This window comes from Lepisosteus oculatus, chromosome 5 (assembly GCF_040954835.1).
Source record: "Lepisosteus oculatus isolate fLepOcu1 chromosome 5, fLepOcu1.hap2, whole genome shotgun sequence".
NCBI lineage: Eukaryota > Metazoa > Chordata > Actinopteri > Semionotiformes > Lepisosteidae > Lepisosteus > Lepisosteus oculatus.
Window position 1 is genome coordinate 6,611,878 of NC_090700.1, and position 21,076 is coordinate 6,632,953.

The 21,076-nt window shown below is 40.3% G+C and overlaps 1 protein-coding gene across 8 annotated transcripts in view; it reads left to right on the plus strand.

Annotated features, from left to right (window-relative positions):
* erg (ETS transcription factor ERG) overlaps window positions 1-21,076 on the plus strand; it is a 63,326-nt gene that overhangs the window by 20,121 nt on the left and 22,129 nt on the right. For 4 of the 8 annotated variants that reach the window (XM_015341731.2, XM_015341728.2, XM_015341734.2 and 1 more), the window contains exon 2: window positions 569-663. In XM_015341731.2, coding sequence (XP_015197217.1) covers window positions 625-663 — 39 coding nt within the window. In that variant the 5' untranslated portion in view covers window positions 569-624. Of the gene's footprint in view, window positions 1-568; window positions 664-5,345; window positions 5,443-15,451; window positions 15,736-21,076 lie in introns of those variants that run through there. The other 4 variants (XM_015341732.2, XM_006627777.3, XM_015341729.2 and 1 more) reach the window with 4 other exon arrangements.

Below are 21,076 nucleotides of genomic sequence, written 5' to 3' on the forward strand. Positions count from 1 at the left end.
TGTGATCTCGGATTCCCACCCTGAGCTCTCTAGCCTGTATTAGGCAGTACCTTGCGCCTTCAGTAGCGGTTGCAGTGGTTTTATTTTTGATGGTTGTTGAGAGCAGTTCTTTCAAGGTTTTATGTCTTTGTGATCAATCAAAGAGCGTTTCTGGTACTACTGTTTTGCGTGATTGTTGCGCACGTCACAATATTAAGTATTCAGGGCTCTCCTGTATTTCAAGGAGGAGTGGACAAGCCGTTGTGTGCCGTTTCAGACGGCTTTTGCTTTGACACCAACAAAATATCTGCCGTTTTGTGGCTGAGAGTGCTGACCTGCTATAGAAAGGACAGAAAATCATCTGTTTTGTCTTAACGTCTTAATGCAGTGCAATGTGAGTCTGACTTAAAGGAACCGTTTGAACTAACCTAAGCATGCTTGGTCTCTTGACATCCTCTTAACATCTGAACATTAAGTTAACTGCAATGTGCCTGATGTCTCAAACTGCTGTCTAAAAACATTTGGGAAACCTCACATTGAGGCAAAGCAGAATTCTAACCTGTCTTGTCGTTTGTGTTCCCATGACCAGGAAGGTGTTGGGTGGACAGACTTGGTGTGGATCCTCCCACATGCCAGCAGAAGGACATGATTCAAACTGTCCCGGACCCTGCTGTCCCTGTCAAAGTGAGCACGCTGTTCTCTTTTTTTAATGGGTGCTGAGATAACATTAATGTATTTACACATATTTAAACTGAAGTGCAGTATACGGTATATCCTAAGGACAATGGAGACGTTTTTTTTTTGGATGCTCAATGATTTAAACTTCAGTGTATATCCAGAAGCTGGTTTTCAGTGGTCAGCATCATGGTCACTCTTCCAGCCTGGTAGCAGTCATGCTGGTTAATATTGACAAATCAGCTAATTGTTTTTCCTTTTCGCTTTAGCAGTAGTAAAATCTCTATAAACAGTCACAAGTCACCAAAAAGTGCAGTGTTAGATCTATGTGGAAGTTCTGACTATTCCAAATGACGCTTTTGTCAATTCCTCTGCCAAGCAAGTGATGTCTATGATGGAGCTGCAAGCTGGATTGAAGTTCCTTTCAATTCTAAATGGAAACCCTGTCACACTAAAGTCCAGCTTCTCCAGGTCTCTAAAGGAACACGCTGTATCAGTGTCACCCAACGTAAAAAATAAAGGACCATTCCGGGAGAGACCGTGCGCCGTGCTTTGCTGAAGCAGCGCTGTATTTATGAAAGCTGTCTGTAACGTCTTGGTAGCGCAGGCCAACATAAACACCCCCCACCACCCCCCCGAGAGCAGACTTTTTTCCTTTCTTAAAGTCAAAAGGAAATGACACACTAGCGAGTGAGATCAGAAATGGAGTGCAAAGGAATAGCTATGCAAGATTTATAACACGGGGCACTTTGCCGTTCAAAGTATTGCCTTTAGGGGGTAGCAGGCCTGTTTTTCTCATTCCCGTTTTGTGGCCATAGTTTGGGGAGAATTCACTTTTCTTATTGTTATGTCTGCATCTGCAAAATTTATGATGCTTCAGCCAGGGGTGTTAATTTTACTACGAGCGGTAGCTGACAGCTCAGCACATTTTTATCACAGTTATTTTCATTATTTTTCCCCCTTTTTTGGTAGAAATGAGCAAAGCCAAAGTTGTAAGTCTGATATCCCAATAATAACTCTTCTTCACTTGTCACCAGGGTGGTTTTCACAGTAGTGCTGCCACATTAAGGGAAAATGTTAGTTGTTGATTTAGCCAGGTGTATTTCATAAATACACCTTGGTAATTGTCCTTAATTGTAAGAGCCCCTTTACAGCACTTGTCCAATTGCAGCTGCATGTTTAATTGGAGTCTGTACTGTATATAGTGTGTTCTGTGTGTCTTGGTTTTGGTCTTCACATCATTAAAGGAGAAGTCAATTCATGAGACATCTTTTGGTTTGTTTGGAAGTTTTTATTTTTCATTTTGTTTCTTCACTAACCAGACTGGGAGCACTCATACAGTATGTGGTGGATGCCTTTTATAAAAGAGCAATCTTTCTTATACTATTGCACGTGTGGGTAGCCTTTAAGGTGTGTTAAAGTAGGAAGCTCTGGCCCTCTTGCACCATTGGAGGTACCTTTCAGTTGGAAAACACAGACGATTTGTCTTCTAATTCACTTAATTAGTTTAATCATGTCATTAAGATCCGATATGGAATGAAATCCAGGAACGAATGCACCACTTAAGGGCAAAGCTGCCTAACCCTGGAATTGCACTTTTAAAAAAGAAACAAGTAGCTTTAAAATGATTAAACTAAAATTTGTGGTAAATATCGGGTTGCATACAATCAAAACAGCAATCGTGCCTGATTTCCTTGGCCAAAACAGAGAAGCATTGCAACAATGCTTGTTCATGGTGTCATCATGATTAATGTTACCAGAAGCTGTTTGGTAAGCACTGGAATTTGTAAAGAATAGCTCATGACCAGAGGAAATAGTTCTCCATAAACACTCAAAGCTGTGTTTTGCTGCTATATTTAAGCAGGTCAAATATGTCAGTTAAGCTCCCAGGCCAGTTTTGTAATGTAATTTTTCTTTTAAGGAGCTTGAACGTGGGACTTCAAATCCTTCTGGATGTTTTCATTGTTTCTTGTTGTCAGGTTGAATAAATGTTGTAGTTATGACGTCAGGAAGATGAAAGGCGTAGATTTATATCTCCCTTGCTCTGCCTTTTCATTACAAAATTCACATAATTGCTTGGAATCCCTTTTAAGACAAACCATCCTAAATCTTAAATCTGTCCTGTACTCCTGGTCATAACTGCTATGTATTGAGGATATACTGTTGTATGGAAAACTTTGTAATTAATAAAACATGGATTGCGTAGACATGTAATGGCCTACATTATAAATGCGGGATTGAACTAAAGAAACATTGCATTATAACTTCAGGCATTTTTGTACTTTTTCTGCTCAGTTTGAATTTTCAATTATTTATTTTATACCCCATCGAATTTTGGAATTGAAAATTACTATTGGAGTCAGTTTGCCAGTACAGTCTCTGTGCAGCATGCGAAGTATCGGTCCAGTGTCCATGCTCCTCCAACAGAGTCACCTGTTGGAGACATTTGCCATTTTACATGTTGTTAATCCTGCTGTGAATTACGGGAGAGTGTGCTCAGACTGTAGGTATGGTGTGTCTCTTATGGATATCCAGGGTGTGTTAACCCTGCTGTTGTGGCCACATCCCCCCCCCCTAGCCTCCTAATAATCCTCAACTATGAATTGGCTTTATTAATCTCTATTCTCCCCCCCACTGATAGCTGATGTGTGGTGAGCGTGCATGCTGTGCGCAATCTGGCTGCTGTCGTATCATCCAGGTGGGGGTTACAAATTTGTTGTGGTGGAGTGGATTATCCGTTACCTGTAAAGGGCTTTAAGTGGAGTATCCAAAAAAGTGCTGTAAAAGTGTCGTCATATATGTCCTAGGAATGGGTGTTACACAGAACATCAAGGAAACTCAGGGCAATTCTGTTCGGGCAATTCTGGAAACTCCAGAGAAACAGGAGACGTAGTACAAGAAAAGGATATGACAGTGACGTTATTATCAATTTGAGCTCTTCAAAGCAAGGGAGTGGGGTTTTGGATTAGGATGCTCATCAAGTGCTGCGTTCTGTCTCGGGGAGTGTGGTCGTGGCCAGATCGTGGTCATGGACAAATTACTGAGACTGGTGCTTGTTGGTCCCTGAGGATGCTGCTGAATTAGTTCATTTGAGTTGAATGGGGGAGGATGTAAGAAGACTTCACAGTGGAAGATAAGACTCTTACTGGGAGGTTGCTCCCCAAACCCCCTGATGGCATTTTTGGGTTGACCAGGGCAGAGGGTAGCCCTGGCATCTCAGGGCTCATTTGCTGCTCCTGTGTGCTATGCAGTTTGGAAGCAGCCTGAGGCTTTACAGAGACTGAGAGTGAATCCCAGTTGAGAGTCGCATGTTTTACTAGTCGAGCCACTCTGGAGCCCCATGTGTGCTGCTTTTGATCTAGATGAATTGAATTTCCGATGCATGGTGCATATCCTAAGCAATCCTTGATCTCATATGATGTCCAACTCAGATTGCTGTTCTTTGGCCTTTTGTGAGTGGCTGTTGCTGTGCTTCACTTGGTTTTCATAACCCCTATTGCTTAAGATTGAGGGGGCTTTGTCAGGCTTTATAGTCAATTATGCTTGTAATATACTGTAATTGCAGGTCTAATAAACACGTTGCCAAGCAATGCAACATTACTTCAATTTTCTTGTGATCCTAAACCTCTTCAGAAAAAATTTAATACGGAAAAGAGGAAATGGCACTTCATTCTACACTAATTTAGCTGTAATCGTTTTTATTTGTTTACTTGCTTGCTTATTTGTTTGCTGTTGTTGCTAAGGAGGTAAAAAGCCATGCATATCAGTCAAAATATAAATCTTTACACCCTGCACCCCCTTCAGGACAGCACGCAGTACCAAAAACAGCACAAAACTGCAAAAGACTCTGAGGAAGGAGGTGAAGTTTACTGTGAAGAACAAGAAATATTTTACCTGTAGAGTCTGTATCTTTTTTCCCCTTTTTACCGTTTTCAACATCATGAAAAGAGAAAACCCGTCTTGTCACCTTGCATTCCTTTTCAGGTGGTGAAACTCGGCGAGCATGGGTTTTCACGGTGTACAGTATATTTCTGTGTTTCACTTTCCAGGCCTGCTCAGTGTTTTCAGTCTGGTGATGGGCCCAGCCGAATCCTTTCCATAGCGTTAAGTTGTTCCTGTTGGATTTGTGCTTTGTGGGGAAACTCTGTCTCTGTGTCCAAGATGTACAATAGCCCGTTTTTCATTAGTTTTCTTAGTAAGTCTGAGTCCCATTGTAAAACAGGGTGGTAGCTCCCAATCTTCAACCACAGAGCTTCCTTCTCTGCTGGAGAATGCCGTGCCCTCTGCAACAGCATGCAGCTGAGCGTTCCTTTGAGGAGGATCGTAGATCCTTAGAAAATGACCGTCTGGTCGGAGTGTTCTGAAGCACAGCAGTTAAACGCTATCCCTGGCCTTACGCTCAGAATTCCTCCTGAGGAGCAGGCCAGACGCCTTGCGCGGCGTTCCAAGAAATCCAGCATTCAGGAATTTTATTTGTGGTGGGGTCAGACCGTGGGTTTTTTTTTTGTTGTTTTTTTTCTTCCTCTTCAAGAGTTTTTTGTTTTTTTGGTAGGGACCTGCGGTCTGGTCACGTTCACTTAAATTTTAACCAGCCTCGGCATGTGGGGAGAATCTGGGCAGATATTTCGGTCGTTCGTTACCCAGCAGACTCCGCCGCGCTGCTGCCAAGAAGTGACAGAGCCGCCGACACACTTGCTCACATGTGCTCAGCTGGGGCAGCAGGCAGGGGATCCAGATGTGGAGCTGTGTGGCAGCTGAGGAGAAGCCGAGGCTCCAGAGCACACTAAGGTAATCGGTTCTCCTGCGTTTTCAGACATTCAGGCTCTGCTGTGTTGATGCCATCTGCTTAAGAACCTTTGTGAGCAGGGAGCATGTACAGACGGTGCAGAGGACGCATTTGAAGTTTGGGATCTCGATCTCTCTCCTCAGTCTGTTGACCAGGAGCTGCCACTTGAACGGGTAGAGATGCTGGTGTCATTCGGAGTTGTTAGTTTTTGTGCTGTTCAGGGCATACATGCACTTTAGAGGTTGCCTGATGCAGGTGTTTAATGTGGATTTAAAAAAAAAAATCAGGGTCTGCTTGTCAGCATTTACAGGGATGTAGGGGGTCCAGATGTTTTTTAAATAAAAAAGAATGAGATATCTCAAGAGCCGATGAACCTGGAAATTGTTGATGGTGAATAACTTCTAGAACGATCCGCCAGTTTACCAGCTAATTGAAAGTACAACATTTCCATAAACCTAAACTATTTATAGTTCAAGGCGAAATAGTTAGCAAAAACTGTATATAAGTTCAGTGATATTTTTTCCATTAGCATGACAAGTCACTGTAGCTTTCTAAGCCAATGCATTCTATTAGATACCTAAATCATCCTCTTAAAGAATTATCACGATAGCAGGATAGATTAAAAATTGTTTTCTTAACAACACGTGTTGCTTTGTGAGCTGGCACCATTTTTTTAAATCTGAGAGAATAACAATAGGGTCTCCTTGGGTGTGAAAGTCTTTGCTTTTCCAAATGGTCTCAGAAATAGATTATTTTCTTGTTGTGGAATAGAGCTTTTTCTTTTTTTGACTAATTTGTCACCAGCTTTCCTGGAAATGTTTTTAAACAGGTAAAACGTTCAGGAAAAATATTATTTCAGAGCACTAAAAAGCAAAGCACAGAGGTAACACTTTCTCTGTGGGTTGTTGATCCTTATAAAGGCATTTCAGTGCACAGTTTGCTTAAGAGACTTGAAACATTATTTTTCACCTGTCCCATAGCTTTGCTAATAAAATCATCAGGTTGTTGTTTACAGCTAATATAGAAAGGTAATATTGTGATCCATTGTGAAGGTCTATTTAAGAATAAAAAGTTCTAAAAAAATAAATTGAATTTATTGTTACTATTAGAAGTGTTTGATTAATAAAAATAAACTTTTTATAAGACAATTGGAAAGCACTAGGTAACTTTGTTTTGCACATGTCCTCAAATATGTGTATGTATTTGACAGAACCACACTGTACCAAGCAAAAACCACACAACATTTAGAAATCACAAAGTATCTATGCTGGTTCCATTAAGAGGTGGCCAAAATCATCTGGGTTTTTTTTTAAATATTTTTAAAATAATAAAAGTTTTCCAAATAAGGGAAAAAAAGTTACTTTTATTTGAAAGTTCCTTGGAAAGCCTCACTGGCCTGAGAGAGAAACTAAGTTTGCTTTTCTAATTCCAAGCTTTCATATAACAAGGATGTGCTGTGCAGTTTTGCCTGAGATTTTCTTGTGTTCCTGAAATGGCTTAAAAAAACAGGAATGCGAGAATGCAAGCATTCTTTAACGCACTACTTGCGAAAGGAATTCTTTCTGAAAGGGATTTCCTGTCCAGTGGTCTGACTGCTGGAGCCACATACAATGATTCACGTAGCTGACATGATACTGGTCTTGTCTGATGGAGTACAGGGTTTGTATGACACACTGGCCTGTAAGAAGACACACATTTTTTAAACATATTTGAGGGTTTGACAGGGAAGCCACTTTAACTCGGTCTGCACCTGCTGGTGTAAATGTTTTTAGAGAACAGAAATGCTGGTGATATGTTTCAGCATGTGTACTGTTGCCTCACAGTGCCCAAGCTCTGCGAGGAGTCCTTTAGGAAGCCAGCTCCTAAGGCTCTGATGACTGGCTGTGATGTGGTTCACCACATCCTCTTGTACACAAACATACAAAATAAAATTTCTCTGGGATGTGTATTACAAAACAATACAATTCTGTACTGCGGCCTTCAAATCAAATTTTCCAACCGCCCGCCAGTTACAAATTCAAATTCCTGGCTCTTACCCATTGCAAATCTGTCGACAAGTAGCAGGTTTGTGTTTTGCAACTTGTGCGTGGTTCAGAGGCTTGATTTAATCTAGAAATACTGCATAGGTATATCCAGGACACCACGGGAAACTGAGAATAATTCAAAAGTGTTTATTAGGCCTAATCTCTGTTAGTGATGTGACGCACTCAAGAAATCCCTGTTGGCAAATTCTACTGTAGTCTAAAAAGTAATGAGAAAACAAAAATTAATTAAAAACAGAACATTTTTTTAGCTGTTGCTCAAGTGATATTTGTTGCTTTTGTAATGTTGAAGTATGTGCAAACGTCCACTATTTCTGGAGCAGCAGTATACTGTATATCCACAGTGTTACAGTTTTGAGAAGACCAGACCTTTCCCGTTGCATGAGTAATAACCTGCGCATGAAGGTCATTAAATCAGAAGACGTGGTTTTATAACGGTTGTACATTTTTAATATCAATTGGAAAAAAAGTGCTATCTGGTCATACATTCCAGTGTCTTCGGATGCCCAGAAGTACTTTCTTTTGAAGAAGTTTTCATCACATCAGATGCAAGTATGGGCTCCCCCTAGTGGCCAATAAAAACAGAAGGATAGAATGCCTGTTGTCTTTTCATCGGTGCACTTTTGGTGAGGAGTCTATCCATTTTATTTGTTCAATAATGATTTAAGTGTGAGCAATCATCATGATCCATTACAAATATCATCACTTACACGAGGAAGATTAAGTCCATAGTAAAAGCCTTAAGTTGTATTTTGCAGCTTTATTTTTGCTGTGAACCGAAGTAAATAAGTAGATGACATTTGTCAGTATCTGCACTGATTGAAACTACCGCTGAAGGACATTCATTCGGAACACATGAGCACTTCCAAATGTGAGCTTGACTTGCGGATTGAAACAGTAATGGAACACGTACAAAAGCATGCTAGGAAAGCTTAATCTGCCCTCCATTTCCTGCGATGGCAAAATGCGCTTGCTCATATGGAAAATAGGCCCTGGGGCCCTGACAAGTGAGGTAATAACAAACACACCTGTGTGTTGATCACAAGTATGTGTTGACGAGAAAGTGAGCGTGCTCTTCTGCCATGCAGTTCTCCGTTGACGTGACACTTTGTTTTGATGATGTAGTACAGCTCAGGCTCCTCAAATGGAAAACACATGAGGTCCCCAGGGTGCACAGAAGTAAGCCAACAACTACACAGGGTTTGGGAGAGTGTTTAGTCAAGCAACAGACTGCCATTATGACTGAAGAAAAAAAAAAGAAGCTTATTTTTAATATAGCTGTCTGGCCACGTTGATTAATTCAAATCATATGGCCCTTTTTTTCCTTCTCATTGCAATAATGCACAAGGCTGTGGAATGTGGCAGTAAAATGAAAGGGGAATGTTTCAGGAACACAGCGTTGCAGCTTTCAGATGTCCTTTTTCAATTTCTTGTAGAAAAATGAAAACACACCAAGGACACACCAACACAGAAGTGGGCACAGGCCAGGTTTATTCTGGGTTGGGTGTGCTTTCCCTAGCCTCTGTACTTGTAATGGCAGGTCATCCAGTTATTCAGTTCAGCTCCTGTATTTTTGTTAGGAAGAATTCAGACAAAATAAAATCGCACCTAGTATAAACCTCTTAAAATATGTCTTGGAGACTATAAAGATTACATGTGATATGGTCACTGACATGCAAAACATGCATTACAGAAAAAAAAGCCAAGTAAAATTGACAGTTTCAAATTTTATTTAGATTAAGATGGTTTTTTAAGTTTTTAAGCCGAGAGCCACAACAAAAAAATGGATTGAAAATGGGTGGATGTCATATTAATGGACAGTTCAGATATATAGCAACAAATATACAGGACAGGTTCAACTGCATATACGCAGTATATCCCAATAATTATTAAGCAAGATTTATTTATTACTAAAGTATTCTCATAATTAATCTAGTGCTGATCCATCCCATTTAATTGAATTAGACATGTTAGGAAATGGGGTGCTGTTGGAAGCACTTAAGATTGTGAGTCCTGCTGTCACCCCCTTTCTGAAGCCAGTTCGCTCCAAGAAGGGACACTGACCGCTGACCCTGCGTCCCTCATTCACAGGACAGCACAGGGTGCTGAAGGCAGGCACGGGGATGGATGTCTATCCCCCATTCGAACCCGAGCCTGTCACGCCCTTGGGGTTACTGCGGGCAGACCACTGGGGCAGAGAAAAGACTGGCCCTCGTTCTCCGTGCTGAAACCACGGTGAATCCTTTTTCCCACTGAACAGTAAATCGAAGCAGAACAAAACGTGGGCAATACGTGAGTTATTGTGAGTTCAGGCAGTCCTGCACACTTGCCTCCTCGTCCCAGAAAATGGACAAAGAAAGTATGTGATAGGAACCAAATGGCTCAGAGGAAAGGATCATCTCATGCTGCTCTGATTCCTGAAGGCTGTGAATAGACTGTAAATAGCTTACAAATGTTAGTAATAGCCTGTTCTGGGTGGCAAATGCTTACAGCTACCAGGCGGTAGCTGGTAAGCCAGAATTTCTACAAGGCCTTGGTTACAATTAACATGTTTTTTAAACATCAACTAACAATTCTGGAATTTGCCTGGTGTGCACTTAAACAGTTTTAAATCAAAGACAATGAGATCTTGGTGTCTTTTTTGCAATGCTTGTTGAGTGATTGTTTCTAGGATGTTTTAGTAAGTGCAGTAAATGATTCTGTTCTATTCTTGATTGTTTATCATACATAGTACATAGCCATCGCAGATTCAGCTTGAAAGGACTGGTCCAGTTCATTTAAAAAATCACTACAGTAGATGATGTAGTCAGTGTAACTGAATGTCTGCAGCACATTCACGGAGTGACTTGTACTGCTAAAAACCATGCTCCCGTTGCAAAACAGTAACCAGACTTTGAAAATGCAACCCTGGGTGCCAGTTTTGCAACTAGTAAGAACTGATTCCCATTGAAGAACAAAGTTGTCCACTGAGTCTGGAGTGTCAGTTGGTAGGGTGTTGAAAGACATTTACAATGACTTCCTTTCGAGCTTTCCGTAAGCTTAAAAAACACAACCATGTTAACCAGGTTAGAGCTGCATTAGTGTTTAATTCCGCACTGGAAAGTAAAAGAAAAATATGAAAATGTTTACTGCATACATAACCGTCACTGTAAAATCTTCAAAATGGAAGAAATAATTGTAATTAATAAGAAAAGAAACAACAACCACAATAATAATTGGCCAGTATTATCTCTGGAATGCTTTCAACATGTTTAACATGAACCTTCTGACATGAACCTCTCCTGCGTCAGAACCCCATGACCCTCTTCCATCTCAAAGCCACGCCATCACGGTGCTCCTGCACAGTGCTGAAAGCTTTCTGACCGCAGTGCCTCAGGCACCAGGCAGTCAAGGGGTATGATGGGAGTAACACGGTGTCTGAAAGGTGCAAAGAGAGACTCTCACGACTGCTGCTCCCTACTGCTGCACACTGTTGTCCAGAGATGGAGCTGTTAATCGCAAGAGCTATGTGTCTTGTGTTAATATAAAAATATTCAATAATAAATGATAATGTGTGTTAATCATCTTTTGTTTTCTTACCACTAGTTTCATTCATTCTGGCTTGTTACGATTTATTGAACCAGACAGGCTGCTCTGTAAAAATGTAAAAAACCAAACATGTGGTGCTTGTATTGGACATTTTGGCAGTGTAGATTTTTTGGCTTGTGTGGTCCTGATCTCATTTTATTCGCTGTGGGCTCGCGGAAGGTGAATCATGTTACATTGTTGCATCTCTCTGGTGTGAGGCACCAACGAAAAGCCTGAAGCTGCACTGGGTCCTGTATCTCACGGTAAAACCATCAGCAGCTGGTTGGATTGCACAGAAAGTAATATGGTATAGTAAAATGGTTATCTTACCAAATAATTGCATTGGCCATTCTGGAGGATTTGTCATGCCAGACTGGTGATAAAGACAGCTGTGAAGTTAAAAATGCCTTTAACGAGTCTCATGAAGTATATTCCTATTTTGCTTCTCTGGTCAGGTACAAGCCGTGCTGGTTTAGTACATTATAATGTGGAATGGCTGAACTTCCCAGCCTCCCGTGTGAATGTGTTTTCACTGCAAGACCACAGAGGGAACAGAGGGTCATTTCCTACAGACTTCCTCCCTCAGCCAATAAAAAAAAAATCTAAAAGCATCACCCAAAAAATAGTTGCTGACAGTTAAGTGCAGGGAAGATAAATTCTCCCCACAGAACTTGAGGAAGCTGTCTGTACAGTATATTAATGGTGGGGTTTGTGGTGGTCTGGGAGTGGAAGCAAAGTTGGAGTAACGTTTTTGGGAAAGGAAAGTCGATCAGTCAATGTGCTTACTTCACGCAAATTTCAATCCCAAACCCTAGCTTAAATTTTTGCTCATCCATCCATCCTTTTCATTTTGCTTTTTTGGGTAGGTTTTCAAATCCAGTGAAGGTCTTGCCCGGTAGGGGCTGCTGTTAGGTGAGTCATTCATGATTCAGGTAATTAAGTGTTTAAATGGAAGTGTTGGGAAAGGAAGTGCTTGAAAAAAAATGACCAAAACATTTTTGTGGATATACAGTACTCCAGTGCCACAGTCTTAAAAGTGTAATGAAGCCAACTGTTAGAAGTTATAATTCAACTAGTTCTTTTCTGACTATTAAGACACTTTTGGAGATGCAGCCTTTGAGCAGGATATTTAAAATTAAATCAACCTTTTTTTTTCGTTTATAGAACTGTGACGTTGTGTGCTTTGATTTCATTATCGTCAAGAGCTTTTTAAGTGCTGTGAGGATCCTGTCAGAAGTCTCCTCACCTTTTCATTTCTGCCCCCCCCCACCAAAAAAAAAAACTTGCGAAGCGGTCCCAGCGCCTCTGGGTGCCGGGAGGGCTGTGATGTCAGAGAGCACCTGCGGACGGGCCAGGCCCGAAAAAAAACCCGGGTTTCTCCTCTGGGACAGGTGGCGTTAGGGCGTCGTAGTCACACTCCCTGCTGCCCTGCCAAACTGCTCCAGAACAAGCGATGTGCTGTGGGCTCAGCTCAAGAGGACGCTGGGCATGTGCAGTGCTTGTTAGAGCAGACAATAAAGGATAATATTCAGAACGTGAAAGGAAAGCTATTCATTAAAAAAAAATTAAAAAAATAAAATGCAAACGCCTATAACAATATGTCAAAACACCAAAGTATTTGTTCAAATGTAGTATTTCTCTTAATATGTACCCTTGGCGCTGTGTTATCTACTTCTTCCATTAGTGATTTCAAGCAGTTCGCTTTTGGGCAACCATACACTGTGAGAATTGTCTTGAGACATAAGTATTACAAATAGCTGCCGAGTACGAGCTCTTGCAAAACCCATGTCCAACAGCAGGGCCTGAAGCAACACATCTTATTTGAAGCCCCATCTTAAGTAGAGAATTTTTTATACAAAATGTTTTCATATTGCACAAACTGCCAAATTCAAAACAGGTTGCCAATAGGTCAGCTCCTGTATAAGGACAATTATTACTTCATGCATTTTGCCTACAACCTCCAAAGCTCTAAGTATTTACTGCAGGTGAGCAGTATTCAATGGGAGATGCATTTCCACAGTAAAACGTCTTGCTAGTGGGAGTCACAGGCGCTACGTGATATCTTTTTCAACATTTTTGTCTTTTGTATGCAAGCGTACAAAAGGTGACTGATATGTCTGTTTGCCTGCAGAGATTCCCAGGAGCAGATTTTTTTTTCCAAGATCCAAAAAGTGCTCTATTGGTAAATCGTGCCAGTGCAGCATATGGGAATGCTTCATACATGAGGCTGTGCCTGTGCACTTGTAACTCGGCTTGGCCCATCTTCTTTTCTGCCATGCCTGACCTCAGAAGCTAAGCAAGGCTGAACCCAGTCAGTACTGGGATGAGGGTGCTAAGACGAGACCAGGTCCTGGCAGCTTGGTACTTAAAGATCTCATGGCACCGTTCTTAAGAGTAGGGGTGTTACACTGGTGTCATAGCTAAATCGCTCTCCTGCACTATCCTGTCTCCTTAAAGTTCCCCCTTAATACAACTGATGACGTAATTTCTCATTTCTCAACCTGATCTGCTGTGTAGTGAAGCTGCAGGTATAGAACGCCTCTTGGACATGAAGCAATACATGATTATTATTATTATTATTATTATTATTATTATTATTATTATTAATCCTAGTGTCCAGTGTGCTATCATTTGGGATTAACCAGCACTTGGATTAAGTTTCACAATAGTTGTCTTGTACTTGAAAGATTGATTTAGTCACTTTGTAACTTTTCATAATTTTTTAGTTATTTTAGGGTGGAGAGGGTCTTTGGTGCCTACTGAATGAAAGAAAGATAGAATGAGTCTATCTGTGCTAATCAGTGACTGTACACTAACTTCTGTACTTCACATGCTTACACCAAAGTGGTTTTCATGGTATTTTTTAAAGAACACTTCTGTGCTGTTTTTAGCAACTTCCTTTTTTTCTGTAACTCTGCTCTTACGCAAAGTCAGAACTGGTCTTCAAGCACAGTGCGGCTTTGTGCTTTCTCTTGAGCAAGCCTCAGAACCACAAATCTCAAATAAGGTTGGAAAAGAAACTGCTCTTCTAGAATGAGGCTCTTTCAACAACCTCAGGGATCTTTCTAAAACTGAAGGGTGTGCAGAGGCATTGTCTGCTTCTGATGTGATAATTCGCTAATATTATAGGGTCTAAATCAGCATTGCATGCTTCCTTATTCTAGAACTGAAATCTTGCAGTTGAAACTCTTTTGCCTTGCAGGTGTAAGGTGCTTATGAGCCTCCCTGCTCCTTAGGCTTGAAAATAAACCTAAATGTAGCCACGCTGCCTGGTTTAACAGGGCTTGATCCAGATCTTCTGACTTCTTCTTTTTCACAGCCTTAGTCCCAGACTGTCCTGGGGTCAGCTGCTTTGGTTGCTCTTCTCCAGATCTTCTGACGTGCAATAACTTATAGTTTTGCAGGAGGCAGTTGTAGGATGTGGCTTGAAACACTATTATACTATAATACTGCTAACAGAAAATACTAACGACCAGTTTCTCTACTCAATTTGGCATCTCTTTGGCCATCGTTACAAAACTCTGCTCCTGCCTCAGACTGATGCTCAGCATCCACTACTGAATATATTTTGAAAGGTGGTTACGTGAAAGGTGGTTAAGATTAGAACACAGAATTTGAGGCCCATCTTAAAATACTGTACTGTACATTTCCATTTTGCAGTGATGCCAATTGAGAAAGATCCATGAATCTTAACATAGCAACTCTTCAGAGGGCTTGGGGGGAGCAGATGTTTCCCCAGCTGTGTGTCTCCATCCACGTTGAGATGTAAAGCTCTGCTCCTCCAGTACACTACCGTTCAGGAACAGCAATAAGTGTGATCTATCCCCCAAAGCAAGGCCATTATGTAATGAGCTGTCAAGCAAGGGAGCTAGTTATAGTTTCTGACAAGATCCCTCAGTCAAAGCTTGACTCACAGATCTCTTTTTTTACTTTTAATGCGTCATGAGGAGTAACGAGCCTGTTTTTACCTCTTAATCCTATCCGGCAGGTGCTTTGATGATCATTTATGAACTTTATGAACAGGGGGGCTCCTATCGCATCACTTAGAAACGGGTGAAAACAATCAGCACCCGGAAGAGCAGTTTAGTCTTGGAGATGAGGTGGGAAGGCCGTTTTTTAAAACGATCCCTTTGTGGCAAATGGCTGCATGTGCGTTACGACGGTTTTACTCTACGGTTCATTCTACAGCAAAGCAAATACAGTTACAGAGCCTTGAACCTCTGGGGACATGCGGCGCGAAACCGTGTAAAATTTGGACTGTATGATCAGACATCTGCATCCTGCCTCTGACTGGTATGTCACACTTATAGCACATCAAGACGCACCTGCCCCATCACAGACTTCGGCTGCACCAACCCGCCCTCCCATCCCCCCATCCTTCTGCTCCTCCAAAAAAAAATCTTCTAACACACATCATCAAGAAAAACAACATTGTTTTTAGCCCTTCTTATCTCTCCGCTCCCAAATATCCTGTTTCTTCGAGTTGCGGTCACCAGGACCAATAGAAACCTCTTCCTGCTATTGGCTGACTTCATTTCCCAACGTTAGCACAATCTCATCCGTTCCAAACACCGCCAGCAAACCTCAACACTTGCCTGCTCTCCACAAAAAAAAAAAGTTGGGACCGCTTTATTTACACCAGGACTCGATCAATAGTCCTGATCGAGAATGGCCAGTACCATAAAGGTAAGCGACAAATGTGTTTTTTTTTTGTGTGACGTTTTTAGGGTTTCTTTTGAAGCTGTTTTCGCCGTGCAAAGAGTTTCGCTTCTTTTCATGCGCTCTAGAGAAAGGAGATAATGTGGGAATGGGTAACACCCTTTCTGCCACAATGGTACTACAAGATTTCCTTTTCGCTGCCTTGTAAATTTCCTTTTTCCTACCCAAACTGTCTGCAAGGTTCAAAATTTCTTCAGAGGCACCACGAAAAAGGCCATAGCATTTGTAAGCTCTCCTGGACATCAGAAAATGAGTGGTGGCTGCAAAAATAGAAATCTCAATTTCTAGCTGTAAAAGGATACTCTTGGTTTGTATCTTAAAGTGTTTATTTTTTCCTAAAAATACTTCAGATTTTCAGATTTGCAAAAAAAAAATGCTTTGCATACGTTTTATATTTTAATAATAAATAGTTAAAACATTCATTGTTCACTGGTGAAAATAATTTGTTACCATGCTCTGGGATACTGTAGCTAATCTGTGTTTCTGTTTTATTGTATATGCTGTGTACAGACCACTGAAGTAACAATGTTTCTTACAATGTTTCTTTTCAAATTTGTGATCATTTCATGTGGATTGGAAATTTGTGCCAGAAATCTGGATTTTTTCAATGCCACAGTCCAATGATCTCCTGCTGAATTAATGTTAATTTACTAATCCTAATCATTAAAATGACTTCAATCATTTTTTTAAAAGTATTTGTTATAGTAAAAAATGCTGTAACATTCTCAGTTCCAAATCAAACCCACAGAACACTGTGCTTTTAGAAGCAACAGTGTGCATTTCATGCCAAATGATTTTTGTAACAATTTTAATGCTATATGAGATTAGCGCTGGCTGTTTTTTATTTTTTGTTTGTAAAGCTACATCCATTGCGGCTATTTTAAATAGTTATTTTCTGTGAGCAGTTATATACAAAATATTTTTAAAGCATACCTCAGATTCTTTTTTCTGAATTCACTTGATGCCCTTTTTTTAGACTGTCATAATTTAATGATGTTTGGAAGTGTTTGCAGGGATTCTGTAGCAATGAAGTAGACTGAATCCCTTTTGAAAGCGTCCTGAAAATAGATTTAATGTTGAAGTAATGCAATGTCTGTTGAAAATGTATTAAAATAAAACCTCATATCATTCGTATTAATGTAATCAAATCATACCCGATGATTCGATTCCACAAATTCAGAGTTAAAGCAAAGACAGTGGTCGGAATATTACAAAACAGAAGAAAATGTGTTTCTTTTGCTGCACTGTCAAATCAGTTTAATCAGAGAAGCACCAACGAGTCTCCTTCTGTCATAGTATTAAATCAACATTTGGCACAAAAGGCTGGATAATGTTATGGAGCAATGGAATATTTTGTTGGTACCATATTAAAACTGGAATGAGCAAAGCAGTGAGGTTGTTAGCTGTAGTGTGCACATTGGTATTTAAAGGACACGCCTCTGAAAGAAAAATAAATCTGTAAGCACATTGTTGTGGCCTGATATGCAAGTTGTTTACACTGGAAAATAAAAACTGCATTTTGGCAGACAGTTCAGCACGTTCCCTGTATGTGAGTACGTTCAATAAACTCTGCAAAGATCTGTTATTTGAATGACTTTTGTGATCGGACAAAGAAACGAGTTGTCGTGGATCCTGTGCAATTGTTTGAACAAAATATGTATTCAAAACAAGGGGTGTATATTAGATTGTCAGACTGTGTGCGGGGGAATGTCCAATGAATTTTATAGTTATTGCATCTTTGTTGCTGAGCATGCTATGAGTGTAAAAATGTTTAGTAATTTAGCGTTACCATTGGGCCTTGTGCAATATCTGCCAATGCAATATGTTCCCAAGGAAGAGTGCAGACTACTCTGTCAATGTAGTCTGTAGATTAGTGCTGCACACTACAGATGTCTCATTTTTATACAGTAGCTGTTTGCCAAAGTAGGGCAGGTAAACCACTAATGTGAATTTTTGTATTTCTTCTTTCATTATACAAGACGTCTTTGGAAAAGGTCCATGAAACATGTTTTGGCTAAGTTTTCCTTGAAGTCTTTGACGTTTTCAAGGAGCAACTTGATTAGCCACCCGTCTCTAAGAATCCAGTACTGTGATCTGTGTTGAGTTCAATGCATCTGTTCCCACAGTACAAAGATGTTTGCAGTAGGAGTTTAAACACTACATGAACCATATAGCAAAGGACCCAGAGTTTGTGTGGAAACAATAATTACAAAGTGACGCTTCTCACTGGCTTTGAATGTGAACAGTATTGTAAGGAAATCAGCGGGTTCAAGAAAAATGGTTTGAAAAGGAGTTCGCTCATTTGTGTTCTGTGAAGATGCTGGCTGTTACCCATAGAGGACGTGGAGGCTCAGCAAGAAACAGCTGTGTGAATGAATGGAGACAGAGGCTGCATTATTTTTATCTCAGGGGTAAACATTTACTGGGCATGATATTCAGGTGTTTTGTGTGCTTGTGTTTGGTGTGTTGTGTTTCCATTTTTCCTCTACCGGGTCTAGACCTCTACCATCATATCTAAGGCTGGATTTTCTTCAACCTGCTGTAAGACCTTTACAGCCATTTCCGCAGGTATGTACTGTACAGCAAATCTGTCTGAAGGCCTCAAGACACAAACATAACAGTGGAACAGTGCTATGGAAGCATTTGTTGAAATGGCCAAGTTTAATTAAATGAGTTAAGATGGTTTGAGTCACGTATGGGAAAACTGTGACAGAACTGCACTAATAAGCGAATACACAGACTTTCAGCTTCAAGTTTCATAACGGGCACAGAAACCTTACTTGGCCAGAGCACTCCTGAGTACTGTATGCTCCATGATAGGCTCCAGATTACTGCAGGGATTACTGTACCAGGAATAAATGGTTTTCTGATAATTAATGGATATAACAGAATGAAGGTTAAGTACAGTATTACAAAACCAAGGTAATACTCAAGCTTACCAGTTAGAATGTGGTGTGTACATTTTTTCCATTTGTTTTTGCTGGGAGAGGAATGAATCAGTTTTTATAGAGGATTTTATGTGTTCCTTCCTGTTCTTGTCAAGTAAAAAAAGAAAGATTCTGTGGTGCTCATTCATTGACACATAGTAATCCATCGGCACACAGTAATTAAGACATTTTTGATATGTGGTGGCTTTTTTAGGTCTTAATTAAGTATATGTGTGTGTTTCTTAAAAAGGGGTCATTTTCAGAATTAAGGTATTTTTGTGCGTATATCTATCTCTGTAGGTAAGACTTTGCTGACCTAATCTACCACTAAATATATACCAAGTTCAATTTCTATTACTGGTTTCCTTTCCGGGTTTTTTAATGCTCAGTTGAGCACTAACTTTCTGTCCTGTGTCACTGCTTTTCTGAAAATGAGTTGTGGCAGTGACTGAAATTAAATTATTGTCCAACATCTTAACTGATTTTAGCAATGATATCTACTACTATTGGTTGGCAGGACCTCTAAAGATGTAACTTTGAAATTTCTATATCCTTCCGAAGGTTTTGCAGTTTTTTATGCTTATTTTTCTGTTACTGTTCCCCTGAAAACTGCCACAGTGTGCTTGAAGCAGACACAGCATCTCTGTCATTAGAGTTAGTAGGATGTCTGTCTACACATTTGGGCTGAATACTAACATACGGGGACAGCAAAGGACCCTGCTCTCTCACGTTTCTGAGTATTCTTGAACTATTCCTCAGGGCTTGAGCCTGTCTTCTCAAACCATGGTCAGTTATTTACTCCACCTTTGTCAGTGGCGGAAACTGCAATTTATTCATCTTTATTTTTGTACATACTTCAAAACCCATAAGTATTGGCTGAACAGTGTTTACCTGTGTGACAAAACCCAAAGGCGGACAGAAGCCTAGGTGACAGTATTGACTCAGGCCTATAAACCCTTCAAGGGCCATCTTTGTAGTAGCCCATTTCACTGTTTCCTCGCCGTAGCAACCCTTTTGTCCGGTACATTGAATGGGCCTCCATAAATTGAAACGAAGATTTTCAAAATAGGAAAGTGCTGTTAGCTGCAGCAAGGAAATGGGGAAAAGGAAGTCTAGAATCTAAGAGATTTGTCTTAAAAAGTGTCCAGTGAATGATGGCTAGTCTTTCTTCAGATTTAGTTCTTCACTGCTCGTAGCCAGCTTTCACTGAGCTCCCAGTCCCTGACCCATTTGCCACAGGACACAGCGTGAGAGGAAGTAACTTCTTGAAAACTACAGCCATTTCCCTTTCCAAAAGGTTTCATTTTAAATCACATCTGCTCCAAGCCGTTCCTGATTGAGGGCTGTTTCTGAAATAATAAAACAATCAAACAAAAAGCAGCGAGTGGGTGTTTGACTAGTTGTCTCAGAAAGAGCCACACACAGAAGGTATCAACCACCCAGGAAAACATTTCGGGTTTGTGGGGAGTCTGAAGAAAGTCCGTACAACGTGAAACCTTGATGAATCTGATTATGAATTTAAAAATTGATGTCCCACTATGAACCTATGAGAAAGCAATCGTTCTGAGGACTTCTTTAGGGCTAGTTAGGCTAATCCTATTATTTATTGAGGATTTTAGGTTTGAAGGGGGTCACACAGAAAAGATATACATGCTTCAGAAGTGTATTTTGCATTGATTAACATTGAGTTTTAATGATAGGGCGTTCTCCGGGATTCTGTGTTGTTCATTAGAAAGGATGAAGCATCTGGTGGCTCACAGCAGTAGCTATAATCAAAATACGATAGACAAGCACTTCCTTTTTCCATGTCCTGCACTGATATCTAGCCCTATCAGGAACTTTCAATACAGGAAATGCTTTAAGAAGCAGTTTCCTGTCTGCAGTCACACAACTAAGAGAATCCTGCTGGTACATGAATGAATGGTGTCTCCCATTGAGTTGGGTGGCTGTAAATTCATAAAATCCTCCATTTTTGAGGTGAAGAATGTATTTTAAATATACAGTATAATAATAGTGAGTTGAAAAGTGTGAATACTTTACTTTATGACCTGCTTTGTCACAAAATGTAATGTAATGAGGGAAAGCATGTAAAAGTATGAAAAGGCATATCATTTAAAACTTTTAAATTTCAGTTAAACAGCTGCCTGTTGCCTGAATAATTACTATGTTTAGAGTTAGTCAGTTAGTTATTTAAAATAATTCAATGTGACATTCAGAAAGACATCTGTCTTAGATCTCTGTGCTTTAGGATATTGGGTGTATAACAGTGAAGAATAGACAACTTTGCATTGTAACATCTCCACTTTATTTTCTAAATGTGTATTCTGATACGAGAAAACATCACAGCTTTAAACAACGAATATTATGAAACTGAAATCCAT